The sequence below is a fragment of the Staurois parvus genome, unplaced genomic scaffold, assembly GCF_062004578.1.
Source record: "Staurois parvus isolate SC_StPar_1 unplaced genomic scaffold, SC_StPar_1.0 ptg000131l, whole genome shotgun sequence".
NCBI lineage: Eukaryota > Metazoa > Chordata > Amphibia > Anura > Ranidae > Staurois > Staurois parvus.
In genome coordinates this window covers 4,452,376-4,476,802 of record NW_028317927.1, presented here as the reverse complement: position 1 = coordinate 4,476,802, position 24,427 = coordinate 4,452,376, and the positions used below count along the sequence as shown (strand labels likewise).

Sequence of the window (24,427 nt, the reverse complement as noted above, 5' to 3'; positions counted from 1 at the left end):
TAGATATTTCTCTTAAATAATTACTGCCATTCATGCTCCCTTGGGGAGATTTCACTTCCTGCCCTAGTGACATGTGACTGCAGAATAATACAGTATTTTGAGGTCACCGTGACAGGAAGATGATCATTAACCACTTGATACCGCAAGCAATTTTTAAAATTATCAGACATCAAAAAAAAAAAATCAGCATTAGTTTACTAGAAAATTACTTAGAACCCCCAACCATCATTTATTTTCTGTAAACAGAGGCCCTGGAAAATAAAATGGCTTTTTTTAATATCTGCTCAGCCATTTATCAAACACAAACTTTCTGGAAAAAAATACACTAAAATGAATTGTATTGCACATGAATACCCATTTTTGGTAAAATATAAAAGATGAGGTTGCGTCAAGTAAATAGATACCAAACATGTAAAGACTCAAAATTGTGTGCACCTGAAAAATGTCAACAATCTACAGCACCTAAAATAGTTCAGGTTATACTTTAAATGCCCTATCAGTGTAGAATTATTCATTAATGATTACGTAAGATTTATTGCGCTCACTCTGACATTCACGACAACACCTCACATGTGTGGTGCAATCGCGGTTTACATATGCATGGGGGACCCATGCCACGTTTGCGTGTATGCATGGGGGAAGTGGTGAAGCTTTTTCTTTTTAAATTATATTTATATTATTAAATTTTTTACATTTTTTTTACTTTATTACTATCACAAAAGGACCAACAAGTCCCCATGTGATAATATTTGTCAGGTAACAGGTCCTCTTTATAGAGGCATCAGGGGTCTATTAGACCCCCCAATATCTTCCCTGCACTCCAAAGCAGGTAGGCAAGCACAGATCATGCTTGATTAGCTGCTTCTCTGGCTGTAACTGCCAGGGAATAATAGCTCTGAAACCTGAAGTGATGAAATCATAATTGTTTGCGGCTTCATTCGGCACAAAGGAGATGGAAACAGATGTTCCTTTATCTACTCTTTGTTCACTGATCCTGGCCGTTTACCGCAGTCCTGGGTTCAGAGGATAAAACCCGAAAAAGAGCCCGAAAAATACCACAAGCAGTGGCGGGGGGTAATGTCCCTTGCTGGCTGTAAAATATTACACCAAGATTATGGTTGTAGCTGAGGTTCAAACTTTTCCCTAATTAACTGGAGAAGTGTTTTGCTGCACTCTGTGCTCCGTTAAATAGAACAAGCATGTAAAATTACTGCTGTACTAAAAACATAGAATATGCATTTGCTGAAAATACACCACACTTTCCACTTAATGTGTGCTTACGTCCCAAGACAAGTAAAAGCTATAGTGACAGCAGATTACCATTGAAGCTAAACTCTAGGCTCAACAAATGTGTTCTGAATAGAAAAGCCATGTACAGTATATTTTTTCTTGAATTTTGATCTTCCTTGTGTGTGCCTTTCAAGACCCCCTTTACTTTTCTGCAGGTGCCCTGTAGAGAAATACCTGCTGTGTGGATCCCCTGGTCAGAATCCATCTGTGAACACCCCCTATCTTTGATGGGCAGAATATGTTAATCAGACCTGAAGGAAAACAGTGTCTCTGACAGCTGGTTTCACATTGAGTGTAATGGTACTGATTAAGTTGTCTTTGCCAAAAGGCTTGGGAGATGGATATTCAGGTAAAAGCAGTCAATCAATAACTTTGTTCAAACACTGACCCTTCCAATTAACGACAAGGGAAAGAGGCTACATGGGTGTGATCTGAAAACAAGCTCAGATCACCCATATAATGAATTCTTCATTTTTAACAGAGCACTATTAATTCTATAGTTTTCACTTTTGTGCCCAATGTAATGTAATGTACAGCATAAAAATGACCAAGTATGCCTAGTACATTCAAGTGGTCATCCCAGTTAATCACAACAAATGAATTGGATTTTCTAAGATACGTCACTTACAACAAAGGTAGCGCCTTTGCCTTGTGCATCACTAGTTGAAAAATCCAGCCTTCCAGGATCAATTGCACCCAGCTGTCCAAGGCATTCACCACACAGTAGTCTTGCTTGTGGACTGGCATCCTGGCACCCAATTAACAGTACAGTTACCAGCTGTGAAACAACTGGCTCCACAGTTTCACTATCTGTTGCATACTGCAATAGTTTTTCCTGAAAGAAAAAAGTATTAGGACATAACAATCACACATGAGCTGGAGCAACAGTCAAACTATATTCAATAGCTGACAACAGTGCTTATTTATATGATATCTTTGTTCTAATAAATGTATGTAAGTTGGTAAACTTAGTCAACATTTTAGAAGGCCCAACTCAATCAACCTATTCTACCTCTCAATTATTATTATTATTATTAGAATACAGGATTTATATACAATGGATATAAAAAGTCTACACACCCCTGTTAAAATGTCAGGTTTCTGTGATGTAAAAAAAGGAGACAAAGATAAATAATCTCAGACCTTTTTCCACCTTTAATGAAACCTATAAACTGTACAACAAACTGAAATCTTTTGGGTGGAGGGAAGTAAAAATAAAAAACTAAAAAAATATGGTGGCATAAAAGTAAACACCCATATACCAATACTTTGTTGAAGCGCCTTTTGATTTTATTCCAGCACTCAGTCTTTTTGGGTATGAGTCTATCAGCACGGCACATCTTGATTTAGCAATATTTGCCCACTCTTCCTTGCAAAAACACTCCAAATCTGTCAGATTGCGAGGGCATCTCCTGTGCACAGCCCTTTTCAGATCAACCCACCGATTTGTTATCTGATTCAGGTCTGGGAACTGGCTGGTGTATTCCAAAACTTTAATATTCTTCTGGTGAAGCCATTCCTTTGTTGATTTGGATATATGCTTTGGGTCGTTGTCATGCTGAAAGGTTTTGTGCCAATACTGACTGGTATTTGGAACTGTTCGTAATTCCCTCTACCTTGACTAAGGCCCCAGTTCCAGCTGAAGAAAAACAACCCCAAAGCATGATGCTACCACCACCATGCTTCACTGTGGGTATGGTGTTCTTTTGGTGATGTGCAGTGTTGTTTTTGCACCAAACATACCTTTTGGAATTATGGCCAAAAAAGTTCAACCTTGGTTTCATCAGACCATAACACATTTTCTCACATGCTTTTGGGAGACTTCAGATGTGTTTTTGCTAAATTTATCTGGGTTTGGATGTTTTTCTTCGTAAGAAAAGGCTTCCGTCTTGCCACTCTACCCCACAGCCCAGACATGGAGAATATGGGAGATTGCTGTCATGTGCACCACACAGCCAGTACTTGCCAGATGTTCCTGCAGCTTCTTTAACCGCCTCCCGCCCGCCATATAAGGCAATGACTGGCGCAAGGCGGTTCTCTCATTCTGGGAAGACGTCATATGACGTCCTCCCACTCTAACCGCGCATGCGCAGCTCCAGTAGCGTGGCGATCGGTGGTGCACTGTGTCCCTCACACAGCAGATCACCGATCAAAGGAAAGACCGAAGATGGCGGCTCAGTCATGTGATTAGCTGTGATCCCATGTAAATAGGGACATGCCGGTTATCGGCATTGCTCTCCTCACGAGCTGTCACGCTGACATTACCTCTGAAATTACCCATTTTTGGATAGACAGAGCAAGGTATTTAGCAAGAGGCATAATGAGTTTTTTGAAGTTGTAATGTTTTGTTACAATTTTTGAGAAAATTAAGAAATCAAAAAAAAAAAAAAAAAAGGTAAAAAAAAATAATTCTATAATATATATATATATATATATATATATATACACATACATATATATATATATATATATATATATACACACACACACACAGTTGTGTTCAAAATAATAGCAGTGTGTTGAAAAAAGTGAATAAAGCTCACAATCCTTCTAATAGCTTTTATTTCCATACAAACAAATGCATTGGGAACACTACACATTCTATTCCAAATCAAAACATGAAGAAAAATATATCAAATTTGTGTTGTTACTCTAAAAAAATTGAAGAAAAGTGAATATTAGACTGTTCAAAAAAATAGCAGTGTTTGTATTCTTCTTTACAAACTCAAACATTCACTATATAAACTGAAAAATGTTTGAAGATTTTGCTTTCCTTTGAATCACTTAATTATTATTTAGTTGTATAAGCACTATTTCTGAGAACTGCTGTACATCTGTGTTGCATGGAGTCAACCAACTTCTGGCACCAGTGAACAGGTATTCCAGCCCAGGATGATTGGACTACATTCCACAGTTCTTCTCTATTTCTTGGTTTTGCCTCAGAAACTGCATTTTTGATGTCACCCCACAAGTTTTCTATTGGATTAAGATCCGGGGATTGGGCTGGCCACTCCATAACGTCAATCTTGTTGGTCTGGAACCAAGATGTTGCACGTTTACTGGTGTGTTTGGGGTCGTTGTCTTGGTGGAACACCCATTTCAAGGGCATTTCCTCTTCAGCATAACCTCTTCAAGTATTCTGATGTATTCAAACTGATTCATGATCACTGGTATGCGATAAATAGGCCCAACACCGTAGTATGAGAAACATCCCCATATCATGATGCTTGCGCAACCATGCTTCACTGTCTTCACAGTGTACTGTGGCTTGAATTCAGTGTTTGGGGGTCGTCTGACAAACTGTCTCCGGCCACTAGACCCAAAAAGAACAATCTTACTTTCATCAGCCCACAAAATGTTGCACCATTTCTCTTTAGGCCAGTCAATGTGCTCTTTGGCAAATTGTAACCTCTTCAGCACGTCTTTTTTTCAACAGTGGGACTTTGCGGGGGCTTCTTGCAGATAGCTTGGCTTCACATAGGCGTCTTCTAATTGTAACAGTACTCACAGGTAACTTTAGACCTTCTTTGATCTTCCTGGAGCTGATTGTTGGCTGAGTCCTTGCCATTTTGGCTATTCTTCTATCCATTCGATTGGTAGTTTTTCGCTTTCTTCCACGTCTTTCAGGTTTTCATTTTAAAGCATTTGCGATAATTTTAGCTGAGCAGCCTATCATTTTCTGCACTTCTTTATATGTTTTCTCCTCTCCAATCAACTTTTTAATCAAGGTACGCTGTTCTTCTGAACAATGTCTGGAACGACCCATTTTCCTCAGAATTTCAGAGAGAAATGCACTGTAACCAGCAGTACAACATTTGCTGCCTTCCCTCCTTAAATAAGGGCAATAATTGCCAGCTGTTTTTCAAAGAATGAATGACCTCACTAATAGAACTCCACACTGCTATTATTTTGAACATGCCCCTTTCAATTAGTGATTCAATTACACAGAATCAGCAACATGCATGTCATGACTGTTGGGTCTGTTGGATTTCTATTACTCTACTACACCTGCTAGTAAATTATTTGCCATGTAGAAATATCATTTCTACCAAAAACAGTGATTGATCAGGTTAGTGATGTCTGACTGCTATTATTTTGAACACAACTGTATATATACACACACATACATACACACTTTTTTTTACATATTGTCACCAGTCCAATACAGCGTTATTATATTACTGCTGTGGCGGTGATCAGGGACACTGTCTGCTGACAGTATGTAAAAAAAGAAAAAAACTGGAAAAAAAAATATTATATTTTTTTTCTTTTTTTACTATTTGTTTTTCAACACACTGTGACCAGAGCAATACAATGTTACCATAGTAACATTGTACTACTCTGGGCAAGTGATCAGGATTTTTTGTTTTTTTACACATTATGATTGCGAATACCAATGTATTTCATAGATATTAGCAACCATTGTTACGGACTGAAACTGATTCAGTCTTTTGTTGTGATTAGCTGTGATTGGACAAAGCTAATCACATAATACAGATGGGCTGTGATTGGCCCTATCTGTACTATGTGACTGCTTTGACCAATCACAGCTAACAGCAGAATTTTATACAATGAATGGCATAAAAAGAAGCCCTCCCTTGTATACAATTGTTATGTGATCTGATTGGTCACAGTGGTCAAATGACACTGGCAACGGGCTGGTGTAGTGATCTGTCATCAGCTGTGTTCCGCGGACACAGCCGGTGACAGATCGCACCACTACACAGCCCCATGGCTGCGTGAGTGCCACTTTCTGACAGGATATCATAAGATATCCACTCATAAGGAGGAGCGTCACGTCAATCTGCTATAGGCCGAGAGGGAAGCTGTAAATCAAGTGCACAATTAATGCGTTTCGTTTAAACCTTTAGATATCTAACCATGCTTTGCCAAAATTATACTAATTTAAGTGGATAGTACGTATGCTACTGCTTAAAACTACATGTGTCAGTGTCGGTCTGCTTGAGCTTTTCTGCTAAACACACTGTAAAATGATGGGGCTCCAGTGACCCGTTGACACTTGTGCACAATGGATTTTAAAAAGTCTCACAGGAGAAAGATAAAATATGTTTTCTGTAAAATTAAAAATTACAAGTATAACTTTAGTGAAGACAAAACAGGGCACCTGGTTTTTATAAAGTGTCTCCTTTAAGCTGGTGAGAGCATGAATGCGGACATCAACATTTTCATGCTGAATGGCTTTTATTGATAACTGCAATGCTGTCTGAAGGCCTGTGCTTTTGGTTGTCTCCTGGAGTAAGACAAAAAACACAGAAGATAACAGATCTAATTTATAATACCAAAGCCTTCCAATCATTTATATTAAAAATTCTGCTATTCAACAAACTGTAATCTCTGTCAATCATTTTACGTGAGAGGAACTCTTGAAATAATTTTCAGGGTTCAGGGATACCCTGCTAAACCTATTCAATAGTGGTCAGAGAGAAAAATGCACCTTACATTGGAGGCTAGTGGAAGACTGTCCCCCCTTAGTGGTAGTGGGAAGAATTCCCTCTTTAGACTGGCAGTCAAAATGCCACGCTTACAGACAGCAAAAAAGATTATAGGTTTCATGCGTCTGCTCTGTGAAGTGGCAATTTCCCCTAAACTATGCAGGCACCATCAAATGGGAGGTCAGTTAGCCACAGGTCACAGAACCCTTAACAACCTCTAAAGGAAATAAAGTTTCAAAGAGGTTGCCAATTTACTTTGTTCCTTTTAACTTCACCCAGTACAATCATAAACATAAAAGGCAGGTCCCAACCATACTTGACTTAAAATACAGCAGCAATTTAGAGGATAAGGGACAGCCTGCGGTCCTTGCTGCTGGAACTACCAAGATGTGGACATTCCACAACTACCTTAAAATTCTTGCACAAGCTGTATCTACATTTAAAACTTTAGGACGTACTTTTCTGTATTCCTGAAGAACTTTCTGGATTTGCTTCAGCTCTGGGTGATCCGGCAAGAAATATATCTCATGAAGAAAATCTTGGACAGCATCTCTATTAAATCAAATAATAATATAAAAGGTATTTAACAAAACTGAGGTGTGAGAAAACAAGCTTGCATAACTACAATATCTCACGGATACAAACATATTTACTTACTTAAAAGAAATTCTAGGTTCTAATTATATATTCTAATGTTTTTAACCAGACTCTTGGCCAACTTTGAGATTTAAGTTGACCATGTATACACAAAAATGTATCTTCATAAATGCTTCCAATATAAATAAGGTCGTTTTTAACCTACCTGTTCTCTACTATGAGATAAAAGAACACATCAACTGTTTCCTTTGGTTGGATATGTAGCAGAGGCAGCAAAGCAACTATGACATGGCTGAGAAGGGGGCCAAGGTATGCTTGATCCAGACATCGGACAAACAAGTCCCAAGCTCTAAATTACACAACACAAAAAGGAATAAGCCTTTTAACTATAGATTAGAGAATACATAACACAAATATCATAATTTACAAAGTACCTGCAACAAAGTTCTGGAAATTCCTCTTTATAACGAAGGCCAGTCCTTAAAGTTGTCATCATCTTCACTCGTACAGAGCTGATATGTTTAGGGCCCATTAGTTTCATCAGGGAAACCAAACTGTTCAGAGCCTGATAATCATAAATAGAATATATGTATTTCACACAGTAATTAATGCAGATTTTAAAAAAGGGTCCACACACAGTTTATTATCTTACAAGAGTAACAAATGATAAAAGCCTTACCCATCCTTTTTAGAACTAAGCACCCAAAGAATGCACTTCAGACAAATTTATTTGGAGGACATAGGTAGTAAACACTTCACAGTTTTTTGTTTTGTTTTTTTAATAGCAAAATCCTTTAAAAATCCCAGTGTACAATAAAGACTTCAAAAGTCTAGAAGAAGTAATTTTGTCTTTGTAGTTGACACCTACATGGCCCAATCATCACAAATGATGCTCAGATCCGTCTAGTAAACACTATACCATGTATAGCCCACAAACTGAAATAAGCTTTGACATAGACAACATTAAATGAGATGAGGATGCGGCATGTATGCCATAGCTCTATCATTTACTATATTTACCTAGTACCACTGAGTTTGCTATCCACTTGAAAAGCTAAATGCCAAACTGATAGCGTGTGCTTGCTGATAAAAAGAAAAAAATACTGGCGAGCAGGTATTTCTAAAATATACAGTAAAATAAACAGTATGTTTGAAAGCTCCAACCAGTGAACTGTATAAGCATGTTAAGTAAAATGATTGTAAATGCTCATTTTGTAAAACAACCCATTCAGTTTAAAATAGAAATAAAACGCGTAACATTTGTGTATAGATATAAAAAAAATTATAAATAACGTTTTCTCCCTTTTTGTTTTTTTTCTTTTTTTACAAGTGGTCAAATTCCCTCTGTTCTCAGCTGCATAAGAGCTAAGGGAGGAGAAAACAGCAACACACTGGTCTTCCCAATGAATGGCTGTGCAGAGGGGGACAAAGCTAAAGAGCTGACCACGGTGTGTTCTCCTTCTTACTGTGGTCAGTTTGTAACAGGAAAGCAGAGGGAAAGGCAGGAACACTAGGTATTTCACACAAAGGAAGCAATACTAAGAGAACAGAATACTTTTTCACACAAGTACATGGTACAGCAGGCACATATCAGTAATATGAAATGGTGGGTTTTCATATTCAACAATCAATGTAAAATTACCATCTTTTTGTCTTCAATGCCAATACTGGAACTCAGCAAGTGCATATTGAAGAAAGCAAGAATTCCTAATAGTTTGGGCTGTAGGTAATCAGCCTACAGGGTAAGAAAATAAAGTTTGAAATGTGAAAAATACACAAAGTATCAAGTCTTTTAAAAATACTGTTCAGTATATTCTTACCATTATTTCTGGCTTAGTGATGTTTCTAGGTCCTTGGTAAGGATCATCATTGGATGCAAAGGATGCCAAAATAGACAGTCCATTGAAGACTTGCTGATAGTGCTCACCAAGCCGAAGCAACAGCTCATTGTGCAGACCCTGGTAATCCTGTCTCAGTAAACTGCCCAGTTCAATCTCTGTTTCATTCTGTTCTCAAAAAACACACAAACTGAAACAACTTGTATGAAAATAGAAATATAAATGGATGAGCTGTGCTGGATCACGTAAACATACGTGATCTAGCAATTCCAGGTACTAACAAAACAGAGCTCTGTACAGACAGCATCGATGTGGCTATGTTTTCTCCCTGCAAAGCTGGGAGAAAACCTATCCACACTTATTGGTAAAGAAGCACATATTACACACACTACACATTGTTAGGCACAGAGTTAACTCTTTGATTGCCCCTGGATGTTAACCCTTTCCCAGCCAGTGTCATTAGTACAGTGACAGTGTACCGTATTAACACCGATCACTGTATTAGTGTCACTATTGATGTCAGTTAGTGTCAGCTAGTAGCAGATTGCCCACCAAACTATCACAGTCCCACTATAAGTCGCTGATCACCACCATTACCAGTATAGTGTCATAGCTACCTAAATTCCAGTATTTAAACCATAGCAATACCTTTCACACAAATCATTTTCGCAGGATACACTTTGGCCTAAATTTATGAAGAAATTCGATTTTTTTCATTTTTTTTTATTGAATGTTTTATAACAGAAAGCAGAAAACATCGTTTTTTTTTTTTTTTCAAACTGTTCTCTTTTTTTTCAAAAAAACCCAGTGGTGATCAAATACCACCAAAAGAAAGCTTTATTTGAGTGGAATAAAATTAGATAAATTTCATATGCATACAGTGTTGCATGACCGCACAACTGACAGTTAAAGTAGTGCCAAAAAGCAAAAAAATGTCTTAGTCATGAAGGGGATAAAACCTTCTGGAGCATAAGTGGTTAAACTTTGTAATGGGTTCTTTACTGTTAGTGGTAAGGATGTGGAATTCCAGTTGGTGGTGTCAACAGAGTGTAGACAGATGCAAACAAATCTTAAATGTGTTTCTTAGAGAACATAATGTACAGAGATATTGAAAACGGCGGTGACAAAACACATACAAACACTCAGGATGGACTGGATAGACCAGTGTCTTTATTTAACCAATTATGTAACTGATCCTATGGAAGAACCAATGCATCCACCGTGAAGGCCATCGAGTCCAAAGACCAAGACATTAACCTCTCCACCCTGTGGTTGAATCTTGATGCAAGGAGATCCACATCCAGTGTCCCTCATCTTTGGCAAATATTCTGAAACACTCTGGGGTGAAGTCTCTCAAGTCCAGCTGCTGGCTGCTGAGAAATTCTGATTGCCAATTTTCTACTCCTAGAATGTGTACAACTGACGAAACTGGATTCAGAAGCAGAATCAGGTCCGCTTCCTTCTGAGCTGCGCGACTTCTGGTTTTGCCTTGGCGATTGATGTAAGCCACAGCCAAGGCACTGTCTGACTGGATCTGCGTCGGCAACCCCCAAAAGGCAACTCGTCCACCTCTGAATTTCAGAATGTTGATAGGAAGAGCCAATTCCTGAAGCAACTGGGTTTTCTGTACTGTTACTGTCTCAAAGCACATCCTCCCAGCCCAACAGGCTGGTATCATCCATTGTGATCACCATTAAAATCCAATCAAAGAATGGACTTCCCCACCTCCAGTGCTTGATTGTGTATCTGCAACATTAGGGAATGTCTGGCCCAGCAGACAAGTGCATGGGGTGATCCAGGGAAGACATTTGCTTGTTCTACACAGTCAGAATCCTATGCTACAATGGTCTGGTGTGAATTTGGGCATACAGCACTGCCTTGAAGGAGGTCACCATCAGGCCCCTCATGCAAAACCGCACCAAGGGCTGACAATGGGACTATGGAGTCTTTGCTTGCGATCTTGATAACAGAATTTTTGCTGGCAGGAGAAATACTTGCAACAAGGATGAGTCCAGGATGTGGCTTAGGTACTCCAAATGATGAGTTGGGTGTCAGGGCGGCATTTTGGAGGCATGGGCACAATTACCACCAAGGCCAGAAGCTGGTGGGGGCATGCTGAAAGGCTTGTGCGCATCGCAGATAAGACTACAATTTTAAAGTCATGAATCGGGGAGGAGGTGGAGACTGAAACTCCAGTTTATAGACCTGGGTGACAATATAATGAACCCAAAGGTCTGAATGTTCCGAATTCAATTCAGATGGCCTAGAACGAGGTCAGACAGACGTGCACTGCACTCGAAGAACTGGGGGCATGCTTCACTGTGCAGAACAGACATCACTAAATGACGGACCACGGTCCGGATCTGGACCCAGAAACATTCCTTTCCAGACCACAGCCTCACCAAATAGTTGCCTAAATGTCCTCCCCCGCCGCCGGTTCACTTGCCTGCCACTGCCGCTATTGCCCTCAAGGAAGGGCACAACATTTGAGGCGCAGCAGGGGTGTCCCTTTCATAACATCGCAGCACTCCTGCCTTGCTCCTCCCCTCCCTATACTGTCCTACCATATTCACACAAGATGGGAAGCACAGCAGGTCTGGCCATAGGGAGGGACTTTTCATGTTAGCAAGCGATTGATTGGATGCGGGTTATTGATTGCAAGGCAGCGGGGCGGTCCAAGCAATCATTTACCCGCCTTTAACATTAAAGGTCCCGCCCTATGTCCAGATCTGCTGTGCTTGCCGTCTAGTGTGAATAAGGTAGGACAGTGTGGGAAGGGGGGGTGCTGTGATGTTATGAAAGGGAAAGAAATCTGTAATATGCTGGAAGGACTGTGATGCGGCAATCTGTGACGAGGAGGGGTCAGTTATGAGGGAGGGCTGTGACTGGGGGGGTCTGTGCTCAGGGGTCATGTGATGGAGGGGGATGCGTGATGAGAGGGGAATCTGTGATGGGGGGGGGGGTATGTGATTGAGGGGGGAGTCTGTGATGAGGAGGGGGGGGGTCTGTGATGAGAGGGGAATCTGTGATGGGGGGGGGGGGGTATGTGATTGAGGGGGGAGTCTGTGATGAGGAGGGGAATCTGTGATGGGGGGGTATGTGATTGAGGGGGGAGTCTGTGATGAGGAGGGGGGGGGGGGGTCTGTGAAGAGGAGGGGGGGTGTCTGTGAAGAGGAGGGGGGGGTCTGTGAAGAGGAGGGGGGGGGTCTGTGAAGAGGAGGGGGGTCTGTGAAGAGGAGGGGGGTCTGTGAAGAGGAGGGGGGGGTGCTTTGATGGGAAGGTCTGTGATGGAGCAGTCGGTGATGTGGGGTGAATCTGTGATGGGATGTCAGTGTTGGGTGGGTGGGTCTGTGATGGGGCATTCTGTGATAGGGCGATCTGTGATGTAAAAGGAGGGGATGTGGGTGGGGGGAGGAACTGTGATGTGCACAGGAGGTTGTGATGAAGGATCTGAGTCATAGCACCAACATGACACTCGGACCTCCGCTGGAAGAAAATTTTATTTACCGGACCCCTGTGAATTCTAATTCAGTACCCCTGGTGTAGAAGGTATGGAACCAGACTTATAGTCAGGTCCATAAATATTGTGACATTGACACAATTCTAACATTTTTGGCTCTATACACCACCACAATGGATTTGAAATGAAACAAGATGTGCTTTAACTGCAGACTGTCAGCTTTAATTTGAGGGTATTTACATCCAAATCAGGTGAACGGTGTAGGAATTACAGTAGTTTGCATATGTCCCTCCCACTTTGTAAGGGACCAAAAGTAATGGGACAATTGGCTTCTCAGCTGTTCCATGGCCAGGTGTGTGTTATTCCCTCATTATCCCAATTACAATGAGCAGATAAAAGGTCCAGAGTTAATTTCAAGTGTGCTATTTGCATTTGGAATCTGTTGCTGTCAACTCTCAAGATGAGATCCAAAGAGCTGTCACTATCAGTGGAGCAAGCCATCATTAGGCTGAAAAAACAAAACAAACCCATCAGAGAGATAGCAAAAAGATTAGGCGTGGCCAAAACAACTGTTTGGAACATTCTTAAAAAGAAGGAACGCACCGGTGAGCTCAGCAACACCAAAAGACCCGGAAGACCACGGAAAACAACTGTGGTGGATGACTGAAGAATTCTTTCCCTGGTGAAGAAAACACCCTTCACAACAGTTGGCCAGATCAAGAACACTCTCCAGGAGGTAGGTGTATGTGTGTCAAAGACAACAATCAAGAGAAGACTTCACCAGAGTGAATACAGAGGGTTCACCACAAGATGTAAACCATTGGTGAGCCTCAAAAACAGGAAGGCCAGATTAGAGTTTGCCAAACGACATCTAAAAAAGCCTTCACAGTTCTGGAACAACATCCTATGGACAGATGAGACCAAGATCAACTTGTACCAGAGTGATGGGAAGAGAAGAGTATGGAGAAGGAAAGGAACTGCTCATGATCCTAAGCATACCACCTCATCAGTGAAGCATGGTGGTGGTAGTGTCATGGCGTGGGCATGTATGGCTGCCAATGGAACTGGTTTTCTTGTATTTATTGATGATGTGACTGCTGACAAAAGCAGCAGGATGAATTCTGAAGTGTTTCGGGCAATATTATCTGCTCATATTCAGCCAAATGCTTCACAACTCATTGGACGCCGCTTCACAGTGCAGATGGACAATGACCCAAAGCATACTGCAAAAGCAACCAAAGAGTTCTTTAAGGGAAAGAAGTGGAATGTTATGCAATGGCCAAGTCAATCACCTGACCTGAATCCGATTGAGCATGCATTTCACTTGCTGAAGACAAAACTGAAGGGAAAATGCCCCAAGAACAAGCAGGAACTGAAGAAGGTTGCAGTAGAGGCCTGGCAGAGCATCACCAGGGATGAAACCCAGCGTCTGGTGATGTCTATGTGTTCCAGACTTCAGGCTGTAATTGACTCCAAAGGATTTGCAACCAAGTATTAAAAAGTGAAAGTTTGATTTATGATTATTATTCTGTCCCATTACTTTTGGTCCCTTAACAAGTGGGAGGCACATATGCAAACTGTTGTAATTCCTACACCGGTCACCTGATTTGGATGTAAATACCCTCAAATTAAAGCTGACAGTCTGCAGTTAAAGCACATCTTGTTCGTTTCATTTCAAATCCATTGTGGTGGTGTATAGAGCCAAAAATGTTAGAATTGTGTCAATGTCCCAATATTTATGGACCTGACTGTAGCTGGCTTGGGAGTCCAAGGCTGGCATCCAAATTCCTTTCCTGGAGTGCGCTTGAGAGACAAAAGGAAACTTTCCCCTAAGTAGAGTTTGAGGACTTGCCCACAGGAATCTTAGCCTTGCATTTGCTAGGTTAGAAAGTGCTTTTACTTCCAGGAAGCTGGGCGCTGTTCCCTATTTGTTTTTTATTAGGCCTGTTTAACAGGGGCTTTAGCTTGTATAAGAGCAGTGTGAACAGCAAGCTTTTAACCACTTCAAGTACAGACACTTTTACCCCCTTCCTGCCCAGGCCAATTTTCAGCTTTCAGTGATATCACACTTTGAATGACAATTGCGCGGTCATGCAACACTGCACCCATATGAATTTTTTAGCATTTTTTTAGACAGATAAAGCTTTATTTTGGTGGTATTTATTCACCACTGGGATTTTTATTTTTTTTCGCTATGTAAATGAAATGTCCAAAAATTTTGAAAAAAAGTGTTTTTCTTATAAAATTTTGCAAATAAATAATATTTAATCATAAATCTTGGCCAAAATTTATTCCGTTATCTTTTTAGTAAAAAAAAAAAAAATAACCCAAATTAGTTTATAACCAAAAATTATAATTTTTAAACATTTTTTTACATTATTATGTTTTTTGTTTTTTTTTTACATACGGTCACCCTAGCAGTACAGTGTCACCATGGTGACACTGTACTACTTGTGGGGGGTGATGAAGATTGAAGATTTTTTTTTTTTTTTTACACAGATTGCTTTTACACCCATAAAGGCTGTAAAAGCAATAATTTTTCCTTCTCTCTGGCTGCATTCTTACAGCCATTGAGAACTACTGTGTGAGCTGTGATTGGTCACAGCTTGTCACATGGTACAAGGCTGTTGTGAATGGCCTTGTACCATGTGACCTCTGTGATCATTCAGAGATTTCACACATAGTAAGCAATGATGTCAGAAGTGACATCTTGCTTACTACTCTGCATGTGATCACTGATTGGTCAATTAGTGATCACATGATCGGGACCTCGCATAGAGGTCCCGTACGACGATCGGGTTTCCACTGTGTCCAGAGGACACAGCGGGCACCAGATCTCGGTGCTGCGCACTCCCAGGGAGCATGCACAAGCAGGGGCAGGGAGGCCATTTATAAACGGCCACCCGACCCTGCACTGCCACCGTCCGGCCATTTATATACAATGGTCGGACGGGAGGTAGTTAAAAAGCATTTGCAGAGCTTTCGGTACCATTCAGCTCCAGTTTGTAAATACTGATTACAGATCCTAATACTTAAAGAGAGTTTGCAAAGCACTGATGATTGCTGGGAGTTGGAGGGGTTATAAGAGGTTCCGAACAGCTTTTTTTTTTTGTCAGTCTCCAATTACCTGATGTTACCTGCCTATAACCCAGTGTCCTGTTAATCTGTCCTGTACTGTAGGATCAAGCAACTGAAATATGTAAAATAACAGAGCTACAAACATACCTTTAGATAGTGAAGCGACTTTTCAAGCTCATCCTTGGTGCATGAGCAGACAAGGTGAGAAAAGACGTATTTGAAGTTATTGATCAGGATTTCTCTGCGGTTTACACTGAGCTGTTTGGCAATCGTTCTGATTAAAGCAGAGGCTGCCTGGCTGGCTTTGGCTGCCAGATATGGAAGCAAAAGTTGCAATGATTTCTGCATAAATGAAGAACACATCAGAAATCAAATACAAGCCTCAGTGTCCTGGCATAAAGTGAAACAGAATCAACAGGGAAATGCCATCAAGGAAAGAGGAAGCACTTACATTTAAAAATCGGTTCAAGTCAGGGAAGTCAAATACATTGGCTATTTCAGATAATACATCAAGAGCTGCTTCCCTGTGATGTGCAGCCTCCTGCTTCTGCATCTCACTGCTACTACCTGGTGTGCTGTTCAGAACAATTTGCTGGTTTGTGTGCAGTGACTCCACAAGTAACTAAGGAACATAAAAAAAAAAAAAAAAACAAGACTCAATAATGCGATAATCTTCCACTCATGTCTAATTGCATGAATAAACCCTAATTTATTAGAAAAAGATATTTGATCAGAATGTCAAACAGTATTTGTCAAACCAATGGCTAACAATTTATACATAGTACACAAAAAATAACTCACTTTGCAAACAGGTTTCTTATACTGGCTGAAAAAGTCCTGTAGCCGGACCAACTTTGCTGCTGCTAATGATCGGATTTCTGTGTAAGAAGCACCAGCCACAGATGGGGATTTGGAAAGCAGGCAATGTAACAAGTGTAGTAATGCAAATGGTACCAGGTTTCCTTTAGCAGCTCTGCAAATAATAACCAATACATACATTTATTATGTGCATTCTCAATAAATTCTATACATTACACAGAGAATCCCATACTGTATACAGCTTTCGCACACTAGAACAAGAACATTCTCTGATGTGTCACAATTCTTTCATAAATGGAAGACATGAAAGAAAATGGAACAGAAGGGAAAGAAAATGTATTCTGTGTAATATATTCCATTCGCACATCACTGTTAGGCTGAAATAGTGCCAAGAGAAATCAAAAAGAAAAATTATGGAAGATACATTTTTCTCTTTTCAGCACAACAGTGTCCACTAGGCTCTGTCAGACAGCAGAGCATTTACTCTGCATGTGTACAGAAGATCTCCAAACATATGCAATAGCTTACCTTCCAATATCACCCGTTGTCAGAATCAGCGTGTCTTTTAACTCGTTATTCCTAGACATCTTAGCCTTTGTATAGGCTTCCTTTATCCTTGCAACCAATAGCTGCAGCGCAAAAAAGGGACAAAACCAGTGATCAATGTATTTTCTCTACATTTTGAGAGAACAATTTAAACAACATGTGCACCTCTATGTTGGATTAAAATATAGGAAGAACTTGCATGTTTTAACTCTCTTTGGAGACCTTAGTTGGGGTTGGTGAAGGCATAATGTGCAGGCACATGCATTCAATAGCCTAAATTAAAAGTTTTAAGAAACAACTTCCTGCGCTCAGAATGGGGCCCTCTCCCTATAGCTGCTGACACTTAACCTCCTACCAATGTGAGTCAAATCAATAAATAAATAGCGCTGCACTATTTATTTATAAATTAAAAGTTTGGCGCCAAAACCGATACCGAAAATTCAGAATGCATGTGGCTGAAAAACAAAAATGTATGCGTATGTGGGGGTGAGAAGGCTCAAATTTTTTTTAAACTTTACTTTAATGTGTATTTATTTTTTTACCTCATGATTTTATTGCTACCACATAGGGGACCAATAGTCCCCTATGTGATAGCATATGAGGGACAGGTCCTCTTTGTAGGGGGAGAGGGGGTGGGGGAGCAGTGTGTGCAAAGAGGGGACAGGAAAGGAGCAGTGTATATAGTGAGGAATACAAGAAGGTGGTCACTGCCCCAACTGGCTTTTACAGCAAGGAACATGGACAGGCATTGCATATCAAAAAAAGAAAAGAAAATACCCAGTTCAACTTGCCAGCCAGCTAGCCAACAACCAAATTAACCTGTCTAACAATGTGCATTTAAAAACAGGGGCTTAGTTAGCACACATTTGCAAATACATACGTAAGCCACAGAGCCACATGTTTGTAGAGTTAGGACCACAGAATATTGAGGTGCCGTGACGTGGCTCTGTGGCTTACGTATGTATTTGCAAATTAAAGGAACACTTTGAAAACACATCAGATCTCAATGGGGAAATATATCATGCTGGATATCTATACTGATATGGACTGGGTAATGTGTTAGGAACGTAAGGATGTAAGGATGCCCCATCATTTGATGGAAATGAAAATTATCAACCCACAGAGGACTGAATTCAAAGGCACCCTTTCACATCAAAGTGAAAATTGATGCAGTAGGCTAGTCCATTTTGCTGAAATTTCATTGCAGCAACTCAAAATGGTACTCAGCAGTTTGTATGCCCCCATGTACTTGTATGCATGCCTGACAATGTCGAAGCATAATCCTAATGAGATAACGGATAGTGTTCTGGAGTATTTCCTCCCAGATCTGGGCATCATTGAGCTCCCGGACAGTCTGAGGTGCAACCTGGTGGCATCAGATAAACAGAAACATGATATCCCAGAGGTGTTCTATTGGATTTAGGTCAGGCGAGCGTGGGGGACATTCAATGGTATCAGTTCCTTCATCCACCAGGAATTGGCTGCATACTCTCGCCACATGAGGCCGGGCATTGTCGTGCACTAGGAGGAACCCACTGCACCAGTGTAGGGTCTGACAATGGGTCCAAGGATTTCATCCCCATACCTAATGGCAGTCAGGGTGTCACTGTCTAGCCTGTAGAGGTTTGTGCATCCCTCCATGGATATGCCTCCCCAGACCATCACTGACCCACCCCCAAAACAGTCATGCTGAGTGATGTTACAAGCAGCATAACATTCTCCACGGCTTCTCCAGACCCTTTCACGTCTGTCACATGTGCTCAGGGTGAACCTACTCTCATCTGTGAAAAGTGCAGGGCGCCAGTGGCGAACCTGCCAATTTTGGTGTTCAATTACAAATGCCAATCAAGCTCTATGGTGCCGGGCAGTGAGCACAGGACCCACTAGAGGATGTCAGGCCCTCAGGCCACCCTCATGAAGTCTGTTCCTGATTGCTCAGAGACATTCACACCAGTGGCCTGCTGGAGGTCATTTCGTAGGGCTCTGGCAGTGCTCATCCTGTTCCTCCTTGCACAAAGGAGCAGATACCGGTCCTGCTGATGGGTGAAGGACCTTCTACAGCCCTGTCCAGCTCTCCTAGAGTAACTGCCTGTCTCCTGGAATCTCCTCCATGTTCTTGAGACTGTGCTGGGAGATACAGCAAACCTTCTGGCAATGGCACGTATTGATGTGCCATCCTGGAAGAGTTGGACTGCCTGTGCGACCTCTGTAGAGTCCAGGTATCACCTCATGCTTCCAGTAGTGACACTGACCCAAGCCAAAAGCAAAACTAGTGAAAAAAAGTTAGACAAGGTAAGTAGGGAAAACACCTCTAAAACCATTCCTGTTTTGGGGATCATCTCATTATTGCCCATCTAGTGTACCTGTTGTTGATTTCATTACCACCAAAGCACCTGAAACTGATTAACAACCCCCTCTGCTACTTAACTGACCAGATCAATATCCCAAGAGTTTAAACTGACTTGATGCTATACTCTGATTAAAAAGTGTTTCTTTAATTTTTTGAGCAGTGTATGTTATGAAAACCTGACTACATTAGGAGATACTTTTATTTTTGGAATGCCCATGTTCTATTATAATATGAAACAAAGGAAAAGCTTAATTCTTAGCTCAATATTTGTAGTTTTAAAATTGCACACATCTGTACCTCATTCAGATATCCTTCTTCAAAGTTTGCTGAATCCAAAATATATCTGATATTCCCGCTGAAAGCTATTCTAACATCTTTATCAGGATCTTCCATCAGGTTAAGTAATGCCTCAATCATGGCTCTTAAATCCATTTCATCTTTTTCAACATTCAGATATTTGAACAACTCAGGAATGTTCCTGATGAAAGCTATATAAATAAACAAAAATACATTGATATAGCAACATTGATGATGCTAGTGGGTGGTGTCCCACTCTCCTTAAATTTCCTGATTTGTAACAATTACAATTTGATTATCAAAGTATTAATTCATCACTTAATTTAATGATCTAATGTGGGTATATTAGAAAAACCACATTTAAAGCATTGTGATTATTGTACATCACAGCCATGTGGGATGAGAAGCACAAAATACACATAATACTGTAATACAAAACTGTAATCAAATAAACTAGAAGGTAGCAAGAAGAAGACTCACCCATTTTCACAGAGCTTGGCATGTTCTGGTCCAACAGTAAAAGGAAAGGTTTGAAAACAGAAGCACCAATAACAGAAGGTGCAGGGGGAGGTAAAATAGTCACCCTTAAGTTACTAGATAGCAAATTGCCTTCTGCTTCCATAGCTGAGGTGTGCACATGATGGTCAATTGAAAGGCCAAAAACAAACTTGCTCATTGCATCGGCAAACTCCTTTCTTACCAGCTCAGAGTCATCATTCAAGTGGTCACTAGAAGAAAAACCTAGTAATGAAAATGTGCAATAAAATGGCGATCGTACAAGTACTAATCTTGTATATAATCCGTAAATCATTATAAAAAGTTTAATTTGTTGATCACTGACTATAACCAATGAAAAGGCAGAAGGCAATATACATACAAAACAAAGTTTATTGCTTATATAGGTGTGGGTTGAACTAGATGGACTTTTTTTTTTTAAAGAAAACTAACCATGTAACAAAGAATTGCTATTAATGGTACATACAGCAGAGACTTGGGTATTGGACTGAAGGCCTCTTCATTTACATGGCGCTTTAATAGAGGAAAACCTTTCACACACTGGGCACGGACAATCTCATGTGGACTTTCCAACAGCTGCTGGTAAATGGTTATTCTCCATTCAGGCACTGTTGTTATGGGAAATAACGAAAGAAGAAAAACAAGCTGGGACTGAATTTTAGGAGCTGCAAAAAAGAAAAAGTAAAAACATTTTTGCATGAGAAGATGAAGATAATAATAATAATCAAAATACAAAAAACAACTACTTGTATGAAATTATGTCAGTTAACGGTTACTTGCATTAATGATACAGTTGCTTGATCCACAATTGTCAACCTCTAAACAGGAGCTTCAAATACAAAAGATGATTCTCTGGTTTTAAGTGATAGGTAGTACTGCAGTGTTGTTGCCTAACCCTAAGCTCTCACCCAGCATCTAATAGTGACCTTGATGGAGCCCAACACCTAAGCTCCTAAACAAATACCCTAGAAATATGAACACCTAGCCCCTCTTAGCAATAAACCCGTAATGCTTGGTGCTTAACGCCTAACTTCCAAACCCAACACTTCCTAAAAGACTCTTAAACATCTACCCTCATCATGCAAGCTAGCACTAAGTCTAATTAACCACTTCAACTGTATATACATCTTGTCCAGTAAAAGAAGCCACGGAACCTCTGAAACAGTGCTGACACCATATCTTCACAGTGCCAATTTCGTGGTACTAAAAGAACCTGCATTGCAAAGAAACAGAATAGCTGCTATTCCCTCAACTGGCTCTAGTTTTTTTTTAGTAATAATGGAATGAGAGGTAAAGCTATCAAAAAGGTCCAAATATTCATAATAATAGACAGATATGAACATCCCTACACAGAATAATGGGGGCACATCTCTAGCATGTTCAAACCCCCAATTCCATGAAAAAAATCCCATGCAGTGTTCCCAATTGCCCCCTCACCTCCCACACAAACTGCAAGGGTTAATTGTTCGCTATGTCTGGGGGGATTGAAAAAGAGGCTGTTAAACTTAACTGATACCCAACTCTGGCCAACGCCAGCACCCCGAATCTCAAGTCTGTGGGAGGAGCCTCAATGTCACTGAGCGAAATACAGGGACATTATTCTTGAAATGTAAGTTTTTGGAGGCTGGTATATGACTAAGCTGGTTGGAGCTTACAGAGGGGTTGCAGGGGATTGGTCACAATAATGGAGGGAGCAATGATGGAGGTTGTAAACCCTTACACATGTTTTGTGAATTGAATGGCCTCAGGTGATACACAGAGATGAAACAAATCCTCCTACATAAGTTGCACCTGTTTATGTGCAGTCTTCTCTACATCCATTCAAAGGGCTGAATTTATAAAGCTGACAGTTCAGAAAAAAGTGGGCAGAGAGATGACATTACTCACTACAGAACTCAGTGAGGAGAGCTCTGAGAGCTGATTGGAGGGAGGAGACATATCCCCTTTACATAGATCACAGGAACAGAGCTGAGGCTGTCAATCTGCTGGAGGTCCCTCCCTTGTCACTATTTTTCTCCTGGTGTCAGGAAAACCTGTCAGAAGTGAGTCATGCTGATAACACAGGAATGAAGCAGCAGACAAAAATGAAACTCTGTGATCTTGAGACAAGTACACACTACAGAAGGATATGCATTGTGCATATTTTATGTCTGAGGTTTACAATCACTTTAATCCTGTGCCAGTAGCCATAACAAGCAATTAACCCTTGCAGTGCCGGGGGAGGGGTGATCTAAAAGGATGTTTTTTTTTGTTTTCATGGAGTTGGTATTAACTTTGTATTTAGGGACTAGAAGAGGTAAAAGACAGACAACATAATTCAGATTAATCTACTTGAGGCTCAACATTTTGACAGCTTTGCATTTTTAACTAGTAAATCTTTGCAAATGCTACAATACATGCTTTCAATTAATATACAAACTCTACAACAAAACATGACATTTACTTACAGAAACTCTGAGAAATCTTGAGGCTTAGTGTAATAAGTTTGTGGTCAAATGCTGCCACCTTCAGAGAAGAATGATTTGAAATATCATGAAGCCAAGGCAAGGACATCAGCGCACATAAATCTACAAGTATCTGATCAGGTAACTGGCTTTTCACTGGAAAAGGAAAATATTTAAAGTATCAGAAAAGTGAATTAGCTTTGAAAGTGGTAGCCAAGAGGATTCTACAATGGATGTAAAAAGTCTACACACCCCTGTAAACATGTCAGGTTTCTGTGATATAAAAAAATGATACAAAGATAAATCATTTCAGAACTTTTTCCACCTTTAATGTAACCTATAAACTGCAAAAACGTAACTGAAAAACAAACTGAAATCTTTTAGGGGGGAAGTAAACATAAAAAACTAAAATAATGTGGTTGCATAAGTGTGCACACCCTCTTATAACTGAGCATGTAGCTGTGTTCAGAATTAAGCAATCATATTCAAAATCATGTTAAATAGGAGTCATTACACACCTGCCATCATTTAAAGTGCCTCTGATTAACCCCCAAATAAAGTTCAGCTGTTCTAGTACGTCTTTCCTGACATTTTCTTAGTCGCATCCTACAGCAAAAGCCATGGTCCGCAGAGAGCTTCCAAAGCATCAGAGGGATCTCATTGTTAAAAGGTATCAGTCAGGAGAAGGGTACAAAAGAATTTCCAAGGTATTAGATACAGTATACCATGGAACACAGTGAAGACAGTCATCATCAAGTGGAGAAAATATGGAGCAACAGTGACATTACCAAGAACTGGACATCTCTCCAAAACTGACAAAAAAAAAAAGAGAGAAGAAAGCTGGTCTGGGAGGCTGCCAAGAGGCCTACATCAACATTAAAAGGAGCTGCAGGAATATCTGGTAAGTACTGGCTGTGTGGTACATGTGACAACAATCTCCTGTATTCTTCATATGTCTGGGCTATGGGGTATTTTATGAAGAAAAACATCCAAGCCTGGCTACATTTTGCAAAAACACATCTCCTAAACTAAACAAGTCTCCCAAAGCATGTAGGAAAATGTGTAATGGTCTGATGAAACCAAGGTTGAACTTTTTGGCCATAATTCCAGAAGATATGTTCGGTGCAAAAACAACACCGCACATCACCAAAAGAACACCATACCCACAGTGAAGCATGGTGGTGGCAGCATCATGCTTTGGGTTGTTTTTCTTCAGCTGGAACTGGGGCCTTAGTCAAGGTAGAGGGAATTATGAACAGTTCCAAATACCAGTCAATATTGGCACAAAACCTTCAGGCTTCTGCTAGAAAGCTGAATATGAAGAGAAACTTCATCTTTCAGCATGACAACAACCCAAAGCATACATCCAAATCAACAAACGAATGGCTTCACCAGAAAATAAAGTTTTGAAATGGCCCAGCCAGAGCCCAGACCTCAATCTGATCGGAAATCTGTGGGGTGATCTGAAGAGGGCTGTGCACAGGAGATGTCCTCGCAATCTGAAAGATTTGGAGTGTTTTTGCAAGGAAGATTGGGGAAATATTGCCAAATCAAGATGTGCCATGCTAATAGACTCATACCCAAAAATACTGAGTAGTGTAATAAAATCAAAAGGTGCTTCAACAAAGTATTAGTTTTAGAGATGAGCGAATCGAACCAGGCGAACCGGAATTCGATACGAATTTCAGGAAAAATTCGATTCGCGTCGAATCCGAATATTTGCCTACTTCGGGTGCGCG

The 24,427-nt window shown here is 40.5% G+C and overlaps 1 protein-coding gene across 1 annotated transcript in view; it reads right to left on the bottom strand.

The window, feature by feature from the left end:
* The window catches only part of ATR (ATR checkpoint kinase), a 125,379-nt gene that overhangs the window by 78,489 nt on the left and 22,463 nt on the right, over nucleotides 1-24,427 (bottom strand). The window contains exons 8-22 of the mRNA XM_089672570.1: nucleotides 22,692-22,844; nucleotides 20,711-20,909; nucleotides 20,209-20,456; nucleotides 19,729-19,919; nucleotides 17,064-17,164; nucleotides 16,518-16,689; nucleotides 16,168-16,338; nucleotides 15,864-16,058; nucleotides 9,161-9,346; nucleotides 8,983-9,075; nucleotides 7,775-7,905; nucleotides 7,546-7,689; nucleotides 7,202-7,295; nucleotides 6,416-6,541; nucleotides 1,919-2,125 (exon numbers count right to left, since the gene is read on the bottom strand). Coding sequence (XP_089528696.1) covers nucleotides 1,919-2,125; nucleotides 6,416-6,541; nucleotides 7,202-7,295; nucleotides 7,546-7,689; nucleotides 7,775-7,905; nucleotides 8,983-9,075; nucleotides 9,161-9,346; nucleotides 15,864-16,058; nucleotides 16,168-16,338; nucleotides 16,518-16,689; nucleotides 17,064-17,164; nucleotides 19,729-19,919; nucleotides 20,209-20,456; nucleotides 20,711-20,909; nucleotides 22,692-22,844 — 2,411 coding nt within the window. The remainder of the gene's footprint in view (nucleotides 1-1,918; nucleotides 2,126-6,415; nucleotides 6,542-7,201; nucleotides 7,296-7,545; nucleotides 7,690-7,774; nucleotides 7,906-8,982; nucleotides 9,076-9,160; nucleotides 9,347-15,863; nucleotides 16,059-16,167; nucleotides 16,339-16,517; nucleotides 16,690-17,063; nucleotides 17,165-19,728; nucleotides 19,920-20,208; nucleotides 20,457-20,710; nucleotides 20,910-22,691; nucleotides 22,845-24,427) is intronic.